The sequence below is a fragment of the Opisthocomus hoazin genome, chromosome 19 (assembly GCF_030867145.1).
Source record: "Opisthocomus hoazin isolate bOpiHoa1 chromosome 19, bOpiHoa1.hap1, whole genome shotgun sequence".
Classification (NCBI taxonomy): Eukaryota; Metazoa; Chordata; class Aves; order Opisthocomiformes; family Opisthocomidae; genus Opisthocomus; species Opisthocomus hoazin.
The window spans coordinates 187,083-210,087 of NC_134432.1; the positions used below are offsets into that span (position 1 = coordinate 187,083).

General features: G+C 48.5%; 2 protein-coding genes across 2 annotated transcripts; both read left to right on the top strand.

Annotated features, from left to right (window-relative positions):
- The first annotated feature begins 10,098 nt into the window (after nucleotides 1–10,098).
- LOC142363599 (olfactory receptor 14J1-like) lies at nucleotides 10,099–11,034 on the top strand. The gene has a single exon (XM_075439254.1). It carries the CDS (start codon nucleotides 10,099–10,101, stop codon nucleotides 11,032–11,034), a length of 936 nt encoding a protein of 311 aa, XP_075295369.1.
- A 10,705-nt stretch (nucleotides 11,035–21,739) lies between these two features.
- Nucleotides 21,740–22,330, top strand: LOC142363668 (olfactory receptor 14J1-like). The gene has a single exon (XM_075439816.1). The coding sequence runs from the start codon at nucleotides 21,740–21,742 to the stop codon at nucleotides 22,328–22,330; it is 591 nt and encodes a 196-aa protein (XP_075295931.1).
- Nucleotides 22,331–23,005: the final 675 nt, after the last annotated feature.

Here is a 23,005-nt window from a genome sequence, read left to right on the forward strand (position 1 = left end):
GCAGTTGAACGTGTCGCTACTAATCATGTTCAGGGTGGTCTACAGAGGCACTCATCTGAGTAGTTCGTGTCCTGTACCATAGGGAGAGCTCAGTCTCTGTCATCCTTCTACTGTATTTACTAGATCACCACTGACTACGTCGGCAGTTGTTTCATGTTTATCCCCATGTTGACTTGGAGAATTTAGGGCAGCCACTCAGTTTCATGTCCAAATCCAGGCCCACAAAGCTACATGTGATGCCAGGGCTGGTAGGGACAGCAGAGGACCTACAGGAAAGCAGTTTCCCTTTGGAGTGTGTGTGACAGGTCCCTCCAGATGGCATCACAAAGACTGTGACTTGGTACCTCTGTGTCATTGACTGATGCCTTCAGTCAGAGACATCAGCCACCAGGTGCCATCAGAGAGTCAAGGTCTGTCCCTCCTCTACCCAAGAGCTGCAGGCATTGCATGAACACAAAGCACAAAGAACTGGGCTCGTTACTCACACCCATGATAAAACAGTCAAGGAACACAACAACTGTTTTCACAGTGTGCCTGGATACATCTTGTCCTCAAGCAAAGCCTCCTCCAGGCCCAGGTAGAATCCTTATTCTTTAAAGCATTAATCATTAACTGAATTCCAACTGAAAAGGTAATGCAACAGGCACCAAAATGAGCTGTGCTGCATTAGGAAGAGGTAAAGAAGGAAAGGAGAGTATGGGGCCACTGCTGAATTTAGTAAGAGGAGGTCTAGATAGATCTCACATAGTCTATGACCTCTTTGCCTCAGTTACCACCACCAAGGTCTCCCAGACCTTTGAGCTTTGAGACAGGACTCAGGAGCACAACAGCCAGTGGTGGATGGGGATCCGGCCAGGGGTTACTTTTGCAGACTATGGCCTTACCAGTCCATGGGAGCAGAGGAACTGCATCTATGTATACCTAGAGAGCTTTTTTACCAGGAGGTGCTGGTCTGTTATGATCCTAGTTAAGAAAGGTACTCTGATTCTGTGAGGTAAAATGCTGTTAGGACTAAGATTGTAAGGAGAGAAAAGTATCGGTAGTCTTTCTTCCTTTTAGGTGGTGGGATGCCTGGGTGGTGTAGCATCAAATGGTAATCCTATCCACATGCAGAATGCCTTGCAGACCCTCTCCACAGAAAAAAGTGTCTTATTTCAGTCATTCAACCTCTTCTTGTATTTCCCTGCAAGGTAACAACTCTGTTCATCATCTCTAAATCCAACAGAAAGGATGTTCTCATGAGAACTTCATGCTGCATGGCTAGATGGAGACAAGGCCGCGCAGGTGCTGGAATGGTCAGTACCGGGTGGGAGCTGCCTGCAGGCTCCACTGTGACCATCGAGCTGCTGAGTTTGTCCTGCTGCTAAGCAATCTATGCAGTGCAGCATGAACTGCTCAATCTACAATGGTCTACTAGTCAGGAGCAGAGCTCAGCTTTCCTTGTGAGCAGTCTGTGCTCTACCTTGGTGCGAGAGCTGAGATGTTGCAACCCAAATGTGCATGGCCAGGAGGAGCTGGAGCACGGGCAGGAGGAGCTGAAACCCCATGACTTGTCACACCACTATGAAGTTTTTGGATTACTGGAGATGTGATGGGACAGCTTTCTGAGCTTGGGTGATGCAAGAGAAAGATACAGTCTCTGCTTCAGGGAGTATGAGTAACAGGGGGATGCTCTCTGTGTGAAGGAGCAGCTCGGATATATGGAGCTCCTCTAAGACCTGGGTAACATGTTTGGTTAGCTTTTGTGAGTGAGGATGAGAGGAGAAGTCAGCAAGAGTGACTTTGTTTTGGCAGTTACAAACTGCTTGAGCAGGGTGAGGAAGCAGAAGAAGTCTTCTGTCTGCAACCCGAGGAAGTCTCAGGTCAATGAGCAGGTTCCCATGGGGGACAGTAACTGCCCTGGCATTCCCCAGCCAGGCAAGGAAACAGGGTGCCAGCAGTCGGGAGGATCTTGGGACAACTTGTTAACACAGCTGCCAAGTGGGCTGAGAAGGGAGATGCTTACCAGGACCTGGCCCTGGCCAACAAGGAAGTGCTGATCAGGGATGTGATCATCAGTGTCTGCCTTGGCTGTCGTGACCAGAGAATGGTGGGGTCCCAGGTGCCAGGAGTGAGGAAGGCCAGCAGTGGCGTACAGATGGGTGAAGTCAAGAGAAGAAGACTTTGACATACCTGGGATACTGATACTGGTGGTGTCATGGGAAGCAGCTCTGCAGGGGGAAGGAGCTCAGGAAATCTGATAAAGCTTACAGCCTCCTCAGAGCACAAGAATGATCTGTCTGAACACCCATGAAGAGAAGCATTCTTCTCAGGAGGCTGATGACATGACCTGTCTGAGTTCCACGGCAAAAAGGCAGCACACAGGAGCTGGAAACAGGGGAAGCTGCAAAGGGGGAATTTAGAAACCTCGTCCGTGGATGCGGGAATGATGACAAAGCCAAAGCTCCTGCAGTCTTGATACTTGCAGAGGATGGTAAGGGCTGCAAGATAAGCTGATACTGCTTCATCAGGAGTAAAAGAATGGAGAGGTGTAATGTGGGCCTGTAACCAAGGTGATGGAATTAGTTAATCATAAAGCATGAACAATGCTGCTATGTCCCTGCTACAGCCTTGCCCATCTGGACATTAGGTCTGGGAACAGAGGGTTTAGTCCCTAGGTAATCATTAATGTTAAACAATAGTGGTGGAGGGGGATTTTTAATAGAAATAGCATTACCAAATGGTTGCAGGTACATTTGTGGTACCTATCTATTGTGTGAATTAATTGAAGCAAAAAGTCATACATCTCCCCCCAAAAGAAGTTAGTTTTAATTCAAACCAGCAGGTGCCTAGAACTGGTCAAGACAACTCGTGCCACAACGACAAGAGCCAGAAGAGGACTGAGTTTGCGCAGAAACTGTGATGAAGAGGATAAGCCTTCATCTTGGGACCCCCGACGACCACCACTAGGAGGCACTGCGCAAGCGCGGGTGGGAGGAGTGTATGAAAATGGACTGAATTGACCATGAAAGGAAGGGCTTATGTTATCAGATGAATATGTATATTTTGTGCTATATAAACTGCACGGAAGGGGTACGGGGTATGCATGTTCGGTGGAATTATCCCCCGTGCATCCGATGTCGCAATAAAGAATGCCTGGCTGTTAACACTACATTGGTGTGACGAGGTTTTATTCCTGGATTTTCGGTGACAGTTTCTGGTGACCCAGATGGGACCCTGCTTGTGAATACCGACGGATCTGCAGGATCACGGGACCTCCAGCCGGCATCTAGGGATTCTCGAGGAGAACCTCTGATCCCCGGACTGAAGGATTCCAAGTAAGTCCCCTGGAATTTAATGAAGGCATTCTTTAGGTATAATATATGCCTGCTCGTAAATCGTGGTGAAAACCTCGTAGAGTTGGGCTAAAAGGTACCTTTGTGGAAAGTCTCTGCTCGGTGAAAGCCGGTGGAGCAGGGCCCAAGGGGGAGGTCTTCAACAGGGGGTTGAAGTCTCCAGGATCTCAGCGGGGGCTGGGATCTGAGAGGGAGATCTCACAGAGGGTGGGATCCCTCTGGCTAGTGTCTGTGATATAGTGCACAATCACTACCATTGGTCGTTTGAAGGACGGGTACCTTTCCGAGTAAAAGACCCATCCCACGGGACACGACTTTGGGATGTATTTTAAAACACTGGAAAGAGCTGCGGGGGGACCCTTTAACTCGGAAACAGTTAATTGAGTATTGTAATCATTGGTGGCCGTTATATACTCTGGATGACGGGGAGAAGTGGCCGGAGGACGGGACACTGTGTTATAATACCGTTTTGCAATTAATGTTGTTTTGTAAAAAGGGAAGGTAAATAGGAAGAAATGACATATGTAGATTTGTTTTTCTCATTCACAAATCATTCGGAATGGCACAGGCAGTGTGGGATACATCCGCGCGGTTCTATGGTAATAGCTTTAAAGAAAGGAAACTGCGAAAAGGGTTCAAAGAAATGTTGCGTCGCTTGTAGTATTGGCAAAGAGTGTTTGAAATATGATCCTGAGGAGGATGATGTTGAATTAATGGTTGCACCTTGTCGGAGATGGGGAGGTGATCAGGAGGACCGAAAATCTGAGACAGACAGTCCTTCTGTTTCTCCTGGGGGGGGGGGGGGCAGGAAGGTTTAGGCCGGTTTCGGGAAGCATACGGGGAAGGACGGGGGGGGGGTAGCAGAATCGGCTTCTCCCCTCCAAGCCCCTTTCTGAGAAGCTAGGGAATGAGGAAGTAAAATTTTTAATAAATTTATAAATTTAATAAATTTTTAATAAATACAAGGGTCACTTATTTGGTATTAAGCACATGTAAAGGGAAATGTAGTCATAAATCTGTAGATGTTGTTGGTGCAACAGGGTAAAAAGAAAATTAACCTTTCTTAGAGCTGTTGAAATTTAGATTGAGAAAACAGTGGGTAACTCACCAGTTTCTATATATGCCTGAATGTCCATTGCCTTTGTTAGGAAGAGATTTATTAAGCAAATTGGAGGCACAAATAACTTTTAAAAATGAGGAAATTGAATTATTGATACCAGAATCAAAAGCCGTAGAGGCAAGGGTGTTTATGTTACAGGATTCTTTTAAGGAGGAACAAATTCCAGAAGAGGTGGAAAAGGCAGTAATCCCCTTGGTTTGGGCAAATGAAGTTCCGGGACGGTCCAAATCAGCAGAACCGGTAAAAGTGACCTTAAAACCTGGATCCAAACCAGTAAGACAAAAACAATATCCTATTAAGTGGGGAGCTCGAAAAGGATTGGAGGGGTTAATCACGAAATTTTTGGAATGTGGACTTTTGGTAGAATGCGAGTCAGAATATAACACTCCTATATTACCGGAAAGGAATATCGGCTAGTCCAGGATTTAAGAGCTATAAACCAGATAGTTCAAGATATACATCCAGTAGTAGCCAATCCTTATACTTTGCTGACATCTATAAAGAGGAACATAAATGGTTTACTGTACTAGATTTAAAGGATGCCTTCTTTTGCACACCTCTGGATATACAAAGTCAAACCATATTTGCTTTTGAATGGGAGAACCTTGCTACAAGATGGCCTAAATGCCAAAAATCATTTAGGGAACTTAAAAAGGCATTGATGATGGCCCCTGCATTGGGTTTACCTGATCTAACCAAAACTTTGGAGCTGTTTGTACATGAGAGGCAACATCTGGCCCTTGGAGTGCTGGCACAACGTCTGGGATCCTGGAAGTGGCCAGTAGGATACTTCTCTAAACAACTTGACAACGTGAGTAAAGGATGGCCGGGATGTTTGCGCGCTGTGGCAGCAACGGTACTGCTGATTCAGGAAGCTCGAGAATTGACTATGGGCCAAAAGATGGTGGTGTATGTACCACACATGGTGGTAACTGTTTTAGAACAAAAGGAGGGTCCATTGACTATCCCCCAGCAGAATGCTAAAATATCAGGCTGTCTTGCTGGAACAAGACGATGTGGAATTAAAAACCACAACTGTTGTAAATCCAGCAATGTTTCTGTTGATGGAAAATCCAACAGAAAATCTAGAACACGACTGCCTGCTAACTGTTGAACAAGTCTATTCCAGCAGATCGGACCTGAAAGATGAACCCCTGGAAAATCCTGATTTGGAGTTATTTACGGATGAGAGCAGCTTTGTGAAAGAAGGAAGACGAATGTCCGGATACGCTGTTGTCACCACCACCAAGGTACTGGAGTCAGGAACGCTGCCTGCAAATACCTCGTCACAGAAAGCAGAACTGGTGGCGTTGAAGCAAGCCTTGCAAATGGCAGAAGGAAAGAGGGTAAATATACAGACTGATTCCAAATATGCATTTGGTGTGATTCATGCTCATGGAGCCATCTGGAAAGAAAGAGGACTGTTTTCAGCCCCAAGGATCATCGATAAAGCATAAAGAAGAAATCCTCCAGCTCCTAGAAGAGGTGCATGAGCCAAAGGAAGTGGCGGTAATGCATTGCAAGGCTCATCAATTTGGTCAGGCAGCTGTAAACACAGGTAATAGATTGGCAAATAAAATGGCAAAAGAAGCTGTGGAACGGGGTATCCTTGCACTAGTACCACTAAAACAGATAAAAATCCCGAATCTGAAACCAAAATACAGTAAATTGGATGATCAATTGGCAGAAAAATTAAAAGCATCACAAAATACAGGAGGGTGGTGGGTAACGCCAGAAAAGCAGGGAATAGTAGCCCCGCAAGTTATGTTAGAACTTGCGAAAGAAAAGCATGCGCAGTCACATTGGGGAGTAGTAAGAAGTAAGGATCGGCTGTCAATAAATGCAGAACAGTTAGTATACTTCCCATGAACTCTGGAAGAAAATTGGCTTGACAAAATTTTTAGTGCATTGGGGTAGAATGAGAGTTCCTGAGTAAAATCCTTAATTAGTACTGGGCTACATTTGTTAATCATATTTTTAGTGATATGTTTTATTATTGTTTAAAAAAGTAACTCGCCAACAAACCAGCCTTCAATCGAATGATTTTTCAGGCATTAACCAAAAGGCAAGTTTTAAGTGATTCGGTCACGACGCTCCCACCATCACATAGTGGATAGCAGATAATTGCATTGTTATAGAATCATTATTGACATTACAGTATTGAATCAGTGTGTAACTAAAATATAATTTAATTTAGGATGGAAGTATTGAAAAGAAATTATTATTTCAAAACTTCCAAAGGGGGGAAATGTAACCAGGGTGATAGAAAGAGTTGACCATAAACATGAACACTGCTGCTGTGTTCCTGGTACAGCCCGACCCACCTGGACATTAGGTCTGGGAACAGAGGTCTATTCTCTAGGTAACCACTAATGCTAACCATAGTAGGTAATTGTGCTTTTATCAAGACAAATGATGGAGTGTGGTTCTGTGAAACGGACTCAAGAAACTGACCAGGACTGCCAAGATTGCGAGCCGAACAGTTAAAAGGTAGTTCCGGCAGGGGGAGATGGCGACCACCGACTCACTGACCCCCTACTCCAGTAATACCACCTACTCAAAAAGGAACAATGGAAGAAGGTGACTGAGTCTGCGCAACAATTTACATAAGAAGCGAGAAAAGTTTACACCAGTCGCCAAAGAGAATAATATTGAATATGCATGAATAGAATAAATATGTATATTTTTGATCTATATAAACTGCATGGAAAAGGTATGAGGTATGCACGTTTGGTGGAATTATCCCCCATGCATCCAGCGCTGCAATAAAGAATGCTGCCTTTTAACACTACATTGGTGTTACGAGGTTTTGTTCCCGGATTTTCGGTGACAATTATGAACATGAAAATACATAGCTGCCCTGAATTCTCCAAGTCAAGATGGGGATAAACATGAAACAACTGCCAATGTATTTCAGTGGTGATCTAGGAAACAGAGCAGAAGGATGAGAGAGACTGAACTCTCCCTGTGGCACACGACTCAGATCATTCAGATGGATGCCTCTGTAGGCCACCATGAACATAAAGAGTAGGGACAGATTCAGTTGCCCTTATTTTGGGCATCAGCTGTCTTTTCCTTTGGTAAAAGGGAATGACCAGCAGCCTCTAAGAGGATGCCCCCAGATGTTGCCCTGTCTCTACAAACTGCTCCTTTTGTACTTGCACATATCTTAGACCACCTCTACCATCTCACATGCCACCAGACATTTGCATCTGAACCCTTCACTCATGGCCTCCCTCCACATTAATTAGAATGGGAACTTAGAAATGGAGCTCACCTGCAGGTGCCCATTTAATGCCCACCTGAAGGGAGGCAAGAGGAGTCCCACCTCCTGTGGGGCTGTGGCAGGCACTGGGAGGGGCTGAATCCCCTTTGAGCCCTAGGACTACAGACCCAAGGTGAGATACCTCAGTTAAATCAGCTGAATGCCTTCTCTTAGCAGGGGTGAAGGAGATCCCTGCCTGTCCTACTCTGGCTGTCCTGCCTAAAGGTGGGACAAGGAAAGGTGACACTTGCAGCTAATTCTTTTGGTGATAAGAGAAATTCCACTGCTGAAACTGAGTGTCTCTCCCCAGCTGATGGAGGAAACATCAGCGATTACTTCATCCTGTTTCACAGCAAGTTGTCCTGGAGACCAAGAGACACCTCAAGGGAGCCCAGAGTAGATAAAATACCAAGTTGGGAGCACTGCCGAGAGACAGCTCTACCCAGGAGCAGAACCTCTGCAAATTGAAGCAGGGCTGAGGGCACTACCTTCAGACAGTGAGGGGTAAGAACTGAGGCAGAGAGAGATAAAGGCAGTCTGGAGCAGCAAGATTCTGAGAGTTGACCGGGGAAGAAATCTTCACAGTCATTCACATGGTAAGTCTCTGGCTGTAGGACAATGCAGGTGTGGTTCCTGGAGAGATCTCCTAATGCTGGTACATCCCACTCTTTACTGGAGCTCTCAGGATGTCTCTCACACTATGTCTGTTGTGAAGAAGAACATGCTCCAGAGCAGGGCTTCCCTGCTGTCCTGTCAGAGGGACAGGGCATGCTGACTGGCTGATGATGGAGATGACTACAGGGCCCTGAAGCCAGGGGTGCCCAGGGCTGTCCTTTCGAGCAGAGTCTTTTCACTCCTGGGGTCTTTGTGCTGCTTCTCAGGGTCAGCACTCAGCCTGCCTAGAAGCTCCCATGGAGTTGCAGGGAGAAGCTGTGGGTGGAAGGAGTGACTCCAGTAGGGCAGGGTCACTCTGCTGTCAAGAGGGTGCTGTCTGGGTCAGGGCTGCTCACAGCACTGGATAAGCACTAGAAAACTTCCAAGGGGGTGTTTCAAGAGGAAGGCCAAGGCAGGGTCTACTATAAAGAGATTTCCCAAGTCTGTGTTTTCAGTTTCCTCCTGTGAGGGCAAGTGACAAGAGGGGGAATTAGGAGGGAAGGAAAGAGAAATAGAAAAGGAATTCTCTAGTTTGAACAAGACATTGAGATGCCTGAGCTGTATCTTTGAGTTGTCAGTAGGTCTGCCTGGAGCCTCCGAAGCTGCCTTCAGCCACCATTGTGCTGCCTGCGGACAGAATTGTCATCATCTCTGCTGGACTCATAAGGGTGTTTTGTCCTTTTGAACCTTCAAATCGGATAATGCACACAGCCAGCGCCCTGCGTATAGGCAGATTTCTGTAGGTGAGTGCACAGAGTTTTGGATGGGGTCTGTGAGCACTGACAGGGAAATACATGGGACAGGGAAACACCTCCCAGGAGGAGTTTCCCTCAAAGCGGGGCTATGATCAGGGAATGAGGGGAAAACAGAATAAGAAAAGTTGTGGGAGGAAAGATTCAGAAAACTCTATGTCATCCCCTCCAACGCAGAACACTTACTCTGAGCAAGGCCTCTTCACTTTTCTTGCACTTAGCAAAGATCCCTCAGGGCTGTGGAGCTGCAGGCACAAACCAACCCCTTTAAAGCCAGAGCTCCATCATAGCCATGGTGCAGCTCTCCCACACTGTATCCATTTCCCTCTGCAGAGCACAGTGGCTTAAAGCAGCTGCCCAGCAACAATGGTGTTAGGGAGGTGCTGTGCGATCACTCTCCACATCAGAAAGGTGCAAGCCTGGGTCAGCTGCGAAGAAGACGAGGGACAGACCAGCTTCCCTCACTCCGCACTAAGCCACAGGCAATCCTTTTGGCTTGCAGGACTCGCTCTCTTCTCCCTGAGTGCAGCAGAAATGCTGAGGGTTTCTGACATCCAAGAGCACTTCCCAGGTGAGATGAGGAGAGCTGTCAAAAACCCCCAGATCCTTCAAGCTCACTTCTGTTTACATGATTGCTTAGATGACATGCCATTTTGCATCAGGAGCACTTTCATCTGACACAGTCGAACACCAAGAGAGGTCCCTGTCCCACCATGCCCTTGAACCCACTGCTACAGAGCAGGGCTGACCCCTCGGCAGCCCGTTGGCAGAGGTTCTGCTCCTCATAGCACTTTCAACCAGCAGCAACCAAATCTCCATGCAGAAATGTGAAGGAAGGTCTCCCAGAAAAAGAAATGCAGGGGGTGGGGGGTTTATCATGGATAGAGTCTGAGAAATGTCTCAGAGAATAATTCTCTAAATTCTCACTGTTTTTAGCTCCTTGGACAGTGTTTCTGTTCCCTGAGGAATAAAATGTCCAATGGCAGTTCCACCACGAAGTTTATGCTCCTTGCCTTCACGGATTCGTGGCAGCTGCAGCTCTTGCACTTCTGTCTCTTCCTGGGCATCTACCTGGCTGCCCTCCTGAACAACGGCCTCATCATCACCACCATAGCCTGCGACCACCGCCTCCACACCCCCATGTACTTCTTCCTCCTCAACCTTGCCGTCATTGACCTGGGATCCATCTCCAATGTTCTCCCCAAAGCCATGGCCAATTCCCTCTGGGACTCCAGGGACATCTCCTACGCAGGATGTGCTGCCCAAGTCTTTCTGTTTGTCCTCTTGGTTGGAGCAGAGTATTGTCTTCTCACCATCATGGCCTACGACCGCTATGTTGCCATCTGCAGACCCCTGCACTATGGGACCCTCCTGTGCAGCAGAGCTTGTGTCCACATGGCGGCAGCTGCCTGGGGCAGTGCTTTGCTCAATTCTCTCCTGCACACTGCCAATACATTTTCCATACCCCTCTGCAAGGGCAACGCTGTGGAGCAGTTCTTCTGCAAAATCCCCCAGATCCTCAAGCTCTCCTGCTCACACTCCTACCTCAGGGAAGTTGGGGTTGTTATGCTTAGTGTTTCTTTAGTTTTTGGGTGCTCTGTTTTCATTGTGCTGTCCTATGTGCAGATCTTCAGGGCCGTGCTGAGGATCCCCTCTGAGGAGGGATGGCACAAAGCCTTTTCCACGTGCCTCCGTCACCTGGCTGTGGTCTCCCTGTTTATCAGCACTGCAGTGTTTGCCTACCTGAAGACTCCCTCCATCTCCTCCCCTTCCCTGGATGTGGTGGTGGCTATTCTGTATTCAGTGGTTCCTCCAGCAGTGAACCCTCTCATCTACAGCATGAGAAACCAGGAGCTCAAAGACGCCCTGAAGAAGCTCATTCAATCAGCAATTCTTCCGCAGCAATAAGCTGCCCATGTCTCTTCACAAGAGATTTGCAATGTTGTTGGGGAACCTCCTGTTCTTTGGGCATTTTATCTGTGATAATTCTTTTGCTCCAGGGATGTCTACATCCACTCCACTTCTCCAGAGACATGAACCCTGTCTGTCTGACCCAGTGGTCTTTGCGCATGTGTCTTTCACAAGGGTACAGCTGGCTTCCAGTGTAAAATCTGTCTAATAAAAGTGTATTTTCCCAGTGCCGGTGTCTGGAGATAAGTCTTTTCTGCCAAAGCTGAGGTTAAGCACAGACTGAAGAGATTGTCTCTGTGAGGCAGTGCTGCTGTTCTGGGGTTCTCTGTGAGATGAGGGGTGGAGGGCAGGGGGTGATGTGTTAGAGAACGGAACAGGATTTTGTTTAGCCTGGAGTGCTCTCTATTCAACCACTTGTAGCACTGGCCACTCACCATAGGCTTATGAGCATATTGTTCTGCACAGCCACTTCCCTCCTTCTGCAGGCCTCAGTGCCTGGAGTTCTCTATGTGATGAGGGGAGGAAAGCGTGGGGTGATGTCTTCCCTTTTTTTATATCTCTCCTTTCTTTCTCTGTCTAAAACAGGTCTTGTACAGAAATCCCTGGTGAAAGGTTGACCACGTTAGATGCTGAGGAGAGGTGATACAGCTGAAGAGAGAGTTTTCAAGTTGATGAAAATGTGTCCTGTTTACCTTTTTTTTCATTATTGGCAATGTAGAGAAATCTTTCTGTACCTGTGTACAACTCAGTTCTTTAAGACAAGCAGGTGGGAGCTAGTGGATCTCTTTGATCACGTCCAGAGAAGGGCTACAAAAATGATTAGATTGATAGAACGCCTCTCCTGTGAGGAAAGGCTGAGAGAGCTGGGGTTGTTCAGCCTGGAGAAGAAAAGGCTCTGGGCAGGCCTTATTGCAGCCTTTCAGTACTTACACAGGGTTTATGAGAAAGATGGGGACACGCATTTTAGCAAGGCCTGTTGCTATAGGACAAGGGGCAACAGCATTAAATTTAAGAGGTTGGATTAAACTAGTATAAGGAAGAAATTTTTTACAATGGGGGTGGTGAAACACTGGATAAGGTTGCCCAGAGAGATGGTAGATGCCCCATTCCTTGAAATTCTGAAATTCATTTTGAATGGGATTCTGAGCAACCTTATCTAGTTGAAGATGTCCCCTACTGATTGCAGAGGGTTAGACTAGATGATCTTCAAATGTCCCTTCCAGCCCAAACTATTCTATGATTCAGTACTGTAAACGAGTGGCAGCTGCAGACCTCTGCGGGGACGCCTGATTTGAGAAGTGATGCAGTTCCCAGGAGGTCGCTGAGGGAACTGAGGTGCTTGGGGAGATGAGGACCAAAGTTGTCCATACAGTCCTCAAGGGACTGCTTCTCCTTCCTTGCCAGACCTCCTTAGGAGACAGCCTGGATCAACATCCATTGGAGAGTGCTGTTATGTCTGCTTCAGTAGACGGAGAAGTTAGGAAAAAATATCTTGAAGAAGCAAAACTGATTTTTCGTTAAGTACTCACAGAGCTCTTCCTCTTTACCTCCCCCCCCCCCGAAAAAAATCCAGCTCCATTTATCTGTACAAGGAATGAAGATCTGGAAAAAAGTGTAGGAAGAGAAAGGCACATGAGCGCTTTCTGCGTTGGAAGGAGTCCCACGAGGCATTTGATGATGAGTCCGTGAACCACAGATACTGAGCGAAGATTGCACAAACCTTTCCAGAAGTCAAAGTCAGAAGCAAAACCTAAAGTACCTTGAAGCATTAACGGGGACCCACTGAGGGCCATTCCTGACAAAGCCTCCACACAGAACCGTTCCAGCAGACAATGAGAGGAGATGAGAAGAGGCAGGCAAAGGCAGAGTGCAAATCGCCCTGATGCTTTGTCAAGCCTTGATGTGTTTATCAAGCAAAACACCAAGCCCTGTGTCCTGGTTTTGGTTAACACAGAACCGATTCTCTTTTAGTGAATCTTCCTTACAGTGAAGTTCTTCTAAGTAACTGCATTTTTATGAAGCTGGCTGAATATTTTACAGACACTGTCCGCTCCATAGCTGATAACATCTAATGTTTATAGTTACACTGAGCTGAGGGTAGGAAAGTAATGCAGAAAAAAGCCCCTGTTCATAATTATTGCTATAGCAGCCAAGGTCACCCACAGATCTCTTAGGTCCCACAGGTGAAGAGTCAGAAGGGGTCATACTTGCAGGGAGGGGCGGACAGGACAGGTGACCCGATATTGACCGACAAGGTACTCCATATCATGCACATCATACGCAGTTTAAAGCTGGGGAGTCACAAGGGTCTCTTTCTCTTTGTCCATGGCCACCTTCTGAAGAGGACTCCACTCATTGTTCTACCTGCGATCCTGATCCAGATCCAATCTGTGCATCCCTGAGTCCAGTTCCTGCCTACTGCCAAGGCCAGTCTGGGACTGCCTGGTGCTGCCTCACAGCTGCTGGTGGGACACCAGCACCCCGGCACCCAGCTCCGGGAAACTCAGTATCAGCTTTGTATAATATGCATTATTTATCTTATTTTTACTATTATTAGTGTTATTCGTAAAGCTTTTTATATTCAATTTGTAAGTCTCTCTCCCTTTTGTTCCTTTTCCTCTGATGGGAGGGTGGAGGTTAACAGAGAGTGTCTGTCACGTAGTTTATTGACGCCATGCTTTAAACAGTGACAGAGTCATTGTGAGGCCCCTGTCAAACAGCAGCCCTTGAGCAAACTCATCTAGGTAACACTGCCTTGAGCAGGAGAGTTGGGCAAGATGGCTGTGGTGGGTTACACTTGGCTGACCATCAGGTGCTCACCAAGCCACTCTCTCACTGTGCCTCATCAACAGGACAGAGGGATAAAATAAGGTGACAAATATTTTGGGTCAAAATAAAGGCAGTTGAATGTGGGGTGAGGAGCAGGGCTAGAAAAGAAAGCAAAAGCAAAGGCCACAAATAGAAGGCAAGCAAAACCAAAGGGCATTTTTTTCTCTGTTTCACATCAGCAGACAATGCCCAGCCACCTCCTGGAGGCATGGACTCAATACACATAGTGGTTGCTTAGAAAGACAAATGTCATGTCCTCCCTGAGCATGCTGTCATATGGTATGGAATATCCTATTGTTCAAATCAGGTAAGCTGCCCAAACTCTGTCCCCTCCCAACCACTGGCCAACCCTGAGCCAGCCAGCTTTGGGAGGGTTTGGAGAGACAGCCTGCATGTGATGTGAGCACTGCTTAATAAGAACCAAAACACTGCTGCGTGTCCAACACCATTCTAGCCAGGAGTCCAAAGCACAGCAGCATGTGGGCTGCTGTGGGGAAGTGAACTCCATCCCAGCCTGACCCAGTACCATGGTGTTCAGGGGTCTCTTCCAGCCTGTGTTATTCTGTGACTGAATGAACCTATTCCTTGGAGAGATCTTTGAAAATGACAGAGGAAGAAGAGTGGGAAGAAAAAGCAGACAGGCAGAAGTAGAGATAGAAGATACGCAAGTATAAATACGGCAGTACCTCTGAGGAACATTTCTCCACTCATACTGTTGCTAGGAAAGCTATTAGATAAACTTGATGAAGCAAGATATCTGTTATCTGCACAGGTACTGGGCCCAAAAGAGGGTCATGGTCGGGTATAGTACCAAGAGGTCAGTTGTGTCTCGGGAACTCACAGTCCAGTAGGAAACCAAATGCTGTGAAGGGGGCTGTGAGGTCACTTCTGTCTCTGGAGGTCATAGGCCAACAGCAGGCACATGGCTGACAAAAGGGACCATGAGGTCATTTCTCTGAAGCAGCTGATAGGTCAGCCCTTGGCTCATGCCGGGGATATGTGCTTTGAAACTCCCCTCTGCCAGTGTCTGTGACAGGCCAGCAGCAGGCACCTGGCTGGCACATGGACTGGGAGATCCCCTCTGCCGAAGGACCCAGGCTCACTGCAGGAAGGGGGCTGACATTTTGGGTGTCGTGTCTCATCTGCCTGAGCACATGATGGGACAGCAGCTGACACAGAGCTTGGCTTGTCTACCCAAGAAGCTGAAAGGCTGGCAGCCTTGGGAGATGATGGGGAGGCTACTCCTTGGTGGTCTGTTCAAAGGCCAAAAGAAGGCTGGTGGGTTGGGATGCTTGCTTGAAGGGTTGATTCTGAGATGATGGAGCATTCCTTGGAGGTAGGAACCAGCAGGGCAGACAAAAAGCTACCACACAGGGCAGCTTGGCAGGTGAAATCTAGACATGAGGAGGAAGGAATGACACTCAAAGTGTAGTGCTGTGGTACAAGAAGCCATCCTGAAGGATGGTGAGATCAGTCCATCCCTGTGTTTCAAGGAACAGAGCATGAGGGTGGACAGACACCAGTGACTGGATGGAAATAGCAGGCTGAGAGCAAGGTCAGGAAGAGAGATGGGTGTCTTCAGCCTGCAGGGAAACACAAGCAGCTGTGGGACAGCGTAGGACAAGCTGTGGTGGAGATGGCAAAGGGCCCTGGCAAGGCTGTCACTCGCCAAGAGAACCCAAGGCTTTGTCCCCCTGGCTATGACAGGCATCTCTGCCTCCAAGGCCTCTGAGGAGACCTGTTGTCCTAAGGCACTGGGGGAGGGCTCATTGCCTCCTTGCACAGCCCTAGGAAGTCTGGGAACTGTCACCCCGTTGGCCTTCCCCCAGCATCACCCACCCCACCTCCCACTGCCCCAAGAAGAGCCCTGAGCAAGGCCTGAGGGACAGGATCTGCCTTGCCAGGGGCTGGGGCTCAGTCCTTGGCCTTTCTGCTTCACCACACACACCCAGGGTTTGCTCAGCATCTGAGCTGTCTGGACCTTCCCTTTGCTACCTGCCGTCATGGCCTCCAGTTCTCTGCTCTAACGAGCCCCTGGGGAGGCTTTGCTGGTAATGGTCCTCAGTGGGACTCAGCAATGCTTCAGGGTCCTCAGGATGATTTTTTCTTCTCATTTTCACTTGTGGAAAGTTTTGTGCAGTCTTCTTTCAGTACCTGAGCTTCAAGGACTCAGCACCAAGTACACCCTCGGGCTCATTACAGTGAAGAAAGCAGTAACAAGTAATGTCTCTTCCTATAACTTTCCTCTGGTAATGTTTCCTAGTGTAGATGGGGAGAACGATCTTGAAAATCTTCTAACAAAAATTACTTCTTTACTTTAAAGGGCTGTAGTTTATCTTTTTTAATTTTGGTAAGAGGTGACAGCATCATTCTCTGACTGATATTGGTTGAGTGTCTCTCCTCAGGAGGTCTGGCCTGGTTGCAGAAGCTGTCCCTTGAGGTCTGACACAGTATGGACAACCTTGCTCCACACCTCCCCAACCACACCATTTCTCTCATCAGCACCCTGGGACTCACATCCTTTTTCCTCACGTCAGCCTTCTCCTCTGAGCTCTGCAGCTGCCTGTTCCAGCTCCTTTGTACCAGCTCCCACCTGCTTTCCTTAGAGAACTGGCTGCACACAGGCACAGAGGGATACTTTCTTTTTTTGAACAAAAAATATAATACTGAGAAATCCATCATTTTGCATAAAACACCCTCCTCCACTCTATGCCAAGTACAAGCTACCACCATAGACTTTCACCTTTTTCAAATCAAAATCACGCATGAAATGTTTTACACAGAAAGACAATTATAAAATAAACACACTTAAAGAGTTGGGCAAAGGCAGAATTAGGCCAACTACTTAAACATGGGCAAGCTTTTAACTCTCCAAAGTTCAAATCAGCAACTGGATTGTGGAGAGATGTCTGAATGACCAAAAAGCAAGGGGAATGGAAATCTAGCGGGCAATTACAAGTGTATATATGCAGATGTGCTGCGGAAAGGTGACTTCAGCCATGGTCAATGTAGTTTGGAATGGTGGAAATACGTGACAGATGACGGACATTAAATGCACAGCCTTATAGAGAGAGCTCTGACAATGCAAATGTTGTGGAAGGTGAACAGGTCTCCTCTTGCTATTCATGCACATCCTGGAAACTTCTCATTTTCATCTCATCAGATAACACTGATATTTTATTAAAAAAATTCACCTGTTTCAGTTAATGAGGTCATACTTATACTTTGAAACACATGGAAAAATTTCTCAGGTTTTCAGGCAGTGCTCCGCTGTCTGACCATAAGCATGGAGTGCTCCGTCCCGAGGACGCGGTGTCTCTACAGTATCTGCCTGAGACAGTCAGCTGAGCAGTTACGGCTGAGCAGTGCTTGCACAGCATCAAGGCTTTTTGGCTTCTGATGCTGCCCTATGAGCAAGTAGATCGGGGGTTCCCCAGAAGCTGGGAAGGGACGTAGCTGGGACAGCTGTCCCCAGGTGACCAGAGGGGTATTCCATATCTTTTGACGTCATGAGTCAGCGAGGGACTGCATGGGACTTAGCTCTCCACCAAGGTTAAACCACAACATCCATCCATCGTGGCAGGCTCAGACATGACTGGTTGAGGAGCAACCTCAAGGAGGAGGCTTTGGACATTACAAGGGATACCATAGCAGCCAGTGGTGCTAAACAGGGAGGAGTGTGGCCACCAAGACAAGGGCAGTTCTTGTCCATCTTGACTCCGCACTGCTGTGGCCACTTCTGGACTAGTGTGTCCCAGTGTGGGGCTCTGCATTCTGGAGGAATGGGGAGAAACTGTGACATGGCCAGAGAAAGTCTGCCGAGATAGGCTTAGGGGTCATGTGTGGAGATGTTGTCTCAAAAATGGGATTGTTTACCCGGTGTGCAGTACATCAATTTAGACACAGAGCAGAGGTATTGTCTTTATCTCATGTTTGCGCAGATACCGGTGCTGGGTGACAAATCCACAAAGCTAGCACACTGCTTAGCAGAGTCACAACGACTATATACTTTTACAAAACCAAAGGAATTACTTGTTACATTCTGACTGGTTCATTGCGTTACATGCTTATCTTAGAAGTATACTCCTTCCTTACTAAACTATGCACGCTCTTACTCTGGGGGGGTGCAGTCTTTTTGGTTCTGAATTGAGTCGGTGGTCGCGATCTCCCCCTGCCACTACTACCTTTTTCGTAGTCACCCTCGATCTTTGTTAAATTCATGCTTCTTCAGCAGTCATCCAGCTTTTGGCGCCTTCTGGGCTGGATGTTCCCCTTTTATCTGTCTGTTAGCTCCTCTTCAAGGGCATTATTGTTGGCAAGGCATGCACTGTCTATACAAAGTAGTCAGGACTAAAATTAAACAGTGTCACTAGGACCTAAACATTATTATACCCTAAATATTTCTGCCGGATATCAGAAAGGCTGAGAGACCTGAGCTTCATTAACCTGGTGATGTGGAGGCTGAGGGAAGAATAGTAGGAGGTTAAGACAACTTCAAAGTCTCTTTCTGAGATATAGAATTGTTTCTTTGGGTAGTGTGAAACAACATGAGAAAGGACAGCCATCAGAAACTGCAGCCTAAGAGGTCCAGAGTGGACCTAAGGATAAAGAGATGTCACTCTGATGATAGTGCTGTTGTGCAAAAAGTCACCGAGAGGGAGTCTGGATCAGCCCATGGCTTTGTGTTTCAAGGACCATCTGGTGAGGATGGCGTGACATCAGTACAGGTAGTGACATACTAGGGTGAGAACAAGGGGCATTGGATGTCTGCAGCCTGCAGGGAACAGGCACAGGCATGGGACAGCATAGAGCGGCCTGCGGTAGAGATGGCCAAGGGCGCTGGCAAGGCTGAGAGGCAATGACAGAACCCAGGTCTTTGTCTCCCTGACTAAGGCAGGTTTCTCTGCAGCCCAGGCCTAGGAGGAGATAAATCGTGCTTGTGGCAACAGGACCTCATTGCCTCCTTGCACCCACGCTGGGGAGGCCAGGGGATGTCATACCATTTGACTTCACTTGTCATGGACTCCCCACAACCCCAGGAAGAGTCCTGAGTCACAAGTGAGGGACAGGATCTCCCTTCCCTAGAGACGGGTGTCAAGGCTTGGCCAGCAATTATATTAAAAAAAACCCAGCAGTTTTCTCAGCATCAGAGGTGCCTGTGCTTTGCCTTTAACAACCTGTGATCGTGGCCTCCAGTTATCTGCTCTGAAGAGTCTGTGTCAGTAGTGGCCCTCAGTGAGATCCATTAATACTTGAGGGTACTTTGGGATTCATTTCTCACATGGACTTCTGGAAGCGAAGGCACTTCTGGTGGCGACAGGAGAAATGCCACTGCTGAAACTAAGTGTCTCTCCCAACTGAGAGAGCAGCTGAGAGAGCTGAGAGAGCAAACAGCAGTGATTGCTTCAGCCTGTTTCACAGCAAGTTGTCCTGGAGACCAAAGGACACCTCGAGGGAGCCCAGAGTGGGTAAAGAAAGTGCTGCCATGGGGGAAGGTCCTCTTCTGCTGAGCTGGGCTGGGCTCCTGGGATGGAGAGAGCTCATGGCAAGTGGGCAGCACTGCAGAGAGACAGCTGTGCCCAGGAGCAGCTCCTCTGCAAAGCCCAGCAGGGCTGAGGGCACTGCCTGCAGGCAGCGAGGGGAGAGGAGCGAGGCAGAGAGAGGTTAAAGGCAGTCTGTCGTGAGACGATGCTGAGAGCTCTCTGACAGAGAAGGTTCACAGTCCATAACATGGTAAGTCTCTGGCTGTAGGACAAAGCAAGTGCCATTCCTGGAGGGATCTCCTAAAGCTGCTGCATCTCACAGTTTACAGGGTCTGTCAGGATGTCTCCCACAGTATCTCTGTTTCAGAGCAGAAGATTGTGTTCCAGAGCAGGGCTTCCCTGCTGTCCTGTCAGGGGGACAGGGCATGACGGCTGCCTTCTGCTGGCGATGACAACAGGGATTGTGCAGCCAGAGGTGCCCAGGGCTGTCCCTCAGAGCAGAATCCCTTCACTTCAGGGATCTTTGCGCTGCCTTCCAGGGTCAGCCCTCAGGCTGCCCAGGAGCTCCCCATGCCACTTCTGGGAGAAGCTGTGGGTGGAAGGAGTGACCTCGACAGGGCAGGGTCCTTCTGCTGTCGAGAGGGTGTTGTGTGGGTCAGGGCTGCTCCCAGATCTGGATTAGCACTAGGAAACTTCCGAGGGGGTGTTTCAAGAGGAAGTTCAGGGTAGGATCTACTATAAGGATCAAGAATTTTTCCAACTTCGTGTTTTCAGTTTCCGACCCTGAGCGCAGGGGACAGGAGGAGGGGTGGGGGGGGAGGAAAGAGATGTAGAAAAGGACCTTTGGGGCTTGAGGAAGTCACTGAGACACCTCAGCTGTATCTTTGAGTAATCAGTACGTCTGCTAGGATTCTCCTAAAGTGCCTTCAGTCACTCCTCTTCCTACGGACAGCAGCATCATCACCTTTTCTGGACTCATCAGTGTATTCTGCACTTTTGAACCTCCAAATAGGAACATGCAGGCAACCAGTGCCCTGCAAACAGACAGACTTCCGTAGGGCCAGAGTGAGTGCACAGAGGTTGGGACAGGGAAACATCTCCCAGGAGGAAAATCTCCAGGCAGCAGGGATGTGATCAGGGAACGAGAGGAAATGAAAAGCAGCAATGTGTCGGGAAGAGGATTTCAGAAATCTCCATACGAACTCCTGCTGTGCAGAGCCCTTCCTCTGAGCAAGACCCCTTGCCTCCTCTCCCACCCACCAAAGCCTCTGTCCTTGGGGCTGTGGGGTCCAAGGCACGAGCCACCTCCTGTGAAGCCAGAGCTCCAGCAGACTTTTGGTGCAGCTCTCCACCCCTCTGACCATTTTTCTGTCCAGAGCACAGGGGCTGCGAGCAGCTGTCTGGCAACGCTTGTGTGTGGGAGGTGGCGTGCGACCGCTCTTCAAATCAGAAAGGTGCATGCCCACCTCTGCTGGGCACAAGACGAGGGACAGACCAGCTCCCCTCACTCTGCACTAAGCCGCAGGCAGTCCTCTTGCCTTGCAGGACTCGCTCTGTTCTCCCCAGCTGCTGCAAAAATGCTGTGCATTTCTGAGATCCTAGCACACAACAGAGATGAGATAAAGGGAGTCATAAAGAAACCTCAAATCTATCAAACTGCCTTCTGCTACCCCAGATTTCTTACTGCTGGGAGTGCAGAGGTGGACAAGCCCTGCTGCATCAGGAGCAGTTTCATGTGACAAGGTTGAACACCAGGACTGATCCCTGTCTTTACCCTTCCCTTGAACCCACCACTGCAGAGCAGGGCTGGCTCCTTGGGAGGCAGTGTGCAGAGGTCCTGCTCCTCATGGAACACTGAGACAGCACAAACATGGGTCCAAGCCACAGAGCCAAAGGAAGGTCTTGTAGGACAGGAAAAACTCTTAGTGTGTGTATGCGTACCAGGGAGACTGTTATACTGGGAAATGGCTTTGATTTTTTCTCAGAAAAGTCTACTCCAACTTGTTTTTACTCCTCAGACAGTGCTCCATGCTCAGGGGAAGCAAATGCTCAACAACAGCTCCATCACACAGTTCCTCCTCCTGGCATTTGCAGACACACGGGAGCTGCAGCTCTTGCACTTCTGGCTCTTCCTGGGCGTCTACCTGGCTGCCCTCCTGGGAAACGGCCTCATCATCACCACCATAGCCTGCGACCATCACCTCCACACACCCATGTACTTCTTCCTCCTCAACCTCTCCATCTTTGACCTGGCCTCCATCTCTACCACTGTCCCTAAATCCATGGCCAATTCCCTCTGGGACAACAGGGCCATCTGCTATGCAGGATGTGCTGCCCAGGTCTTTTTCTTTCTCTTCTTGATGACAGCAGATTATTCTCTCCTCACCGTCATGGCCTATGACCGCTATGTGGCCATCTGCAGACCCCTGCACTATGGGACCCTCCTGGGCAGCAGAGCTTGTGTCCACATGGCAGCAGCTGCCTGGGGCAGTGCTTTGCTCAATTCTCTGCTGCACACTGCCAATACTTTTTCCATACCCCTCTGCAAGGGCAATGCTGTGGACCAGTTCTTCTGTGAAATCCCCCAGATGCTCAAGCTCTGCTGCTCACACTCCTACCTCAGGGAAGTTGGGCTGCTTGTGGTTAGTGTTTCTTTAGTTTTTGCGTGTTTTGTTTTCATTGTGCTGTCCTATGTGCAGATCTTCAGGGCCGTGCTGAGGATCCCCTCTGAGGAGGGATGGCACAAAGCCTTTTCCACGTGCCTCCCTCACCTGGCTGTGGTATCCCTGTTTATCAGCACTGCAGTGTTTGCATATCTGAAGCCCCCCTCTTTCTCTTCCCCATCCCTGGATGTGGTGGTGGCTGTTCTGTACTCAGTGGTTCCTCCAGCAGTGAACCCCCTCATCTACAGCATGAGGAACCAGGAGCTCAAAGATGCCCTGAAGAAGCTCATTCAATCAGCAGTCTTTCAGCAGCAGTAAGCTCCTCATGTCTCTTCCCAAGTCTTTTCCAATGTTTACTGAGACCTCCTGTGCCTTGGGCATTTTATCTGTGACAATTCCATTTCTCCAGGAATATCTGCATCCCCTCCACTTCTCCAAAGACGTGAACTTAATCTTTCTGACCGAAAGGCTTTAACACATGTATCTGGCACAACGGTAGAGGTTGCCTCCCATGTCACATCTCTGTAATAAAAGGGGATTTCCTCAGTGGCAGTTTCTGCAGGTTGGGTTCTTCTTCCAAAGCTGACATCAGGAACAGACTGAGGAAACTGCTACCACGAGGCCTTGCTGCTGAGCAGGGCTTCTTTGTGGGGTGAGGTGTATATAGGGTGATGCATTGGATAATGAGACTTGGACTGAGCTTTCACTTGTTGCTGCCCAGTGCTCCTGGAGATGGTGACAAGCAGCTGGCATCTGCCTGCAATAGTCTCGCCGTGGCTCCCAAGCAGCACAGCCTGATGGCTCTGCAGAGGAGAGCCTTGAGCTTGGGGCCCTGCAGCAAGCATGGGAAGGGGGCAGAAGCATCTGATGATGAAAGGAAAAACTCTCTTCCTGGGACTCTCTTGGGGCAGGCTGCTCTGTCACTGGAGCAGCAGGAGCAGCCAAAGGAGTCCCAGGGCCAGGAACCTTGTGCTGGGGAGAGGGTCTGGCACA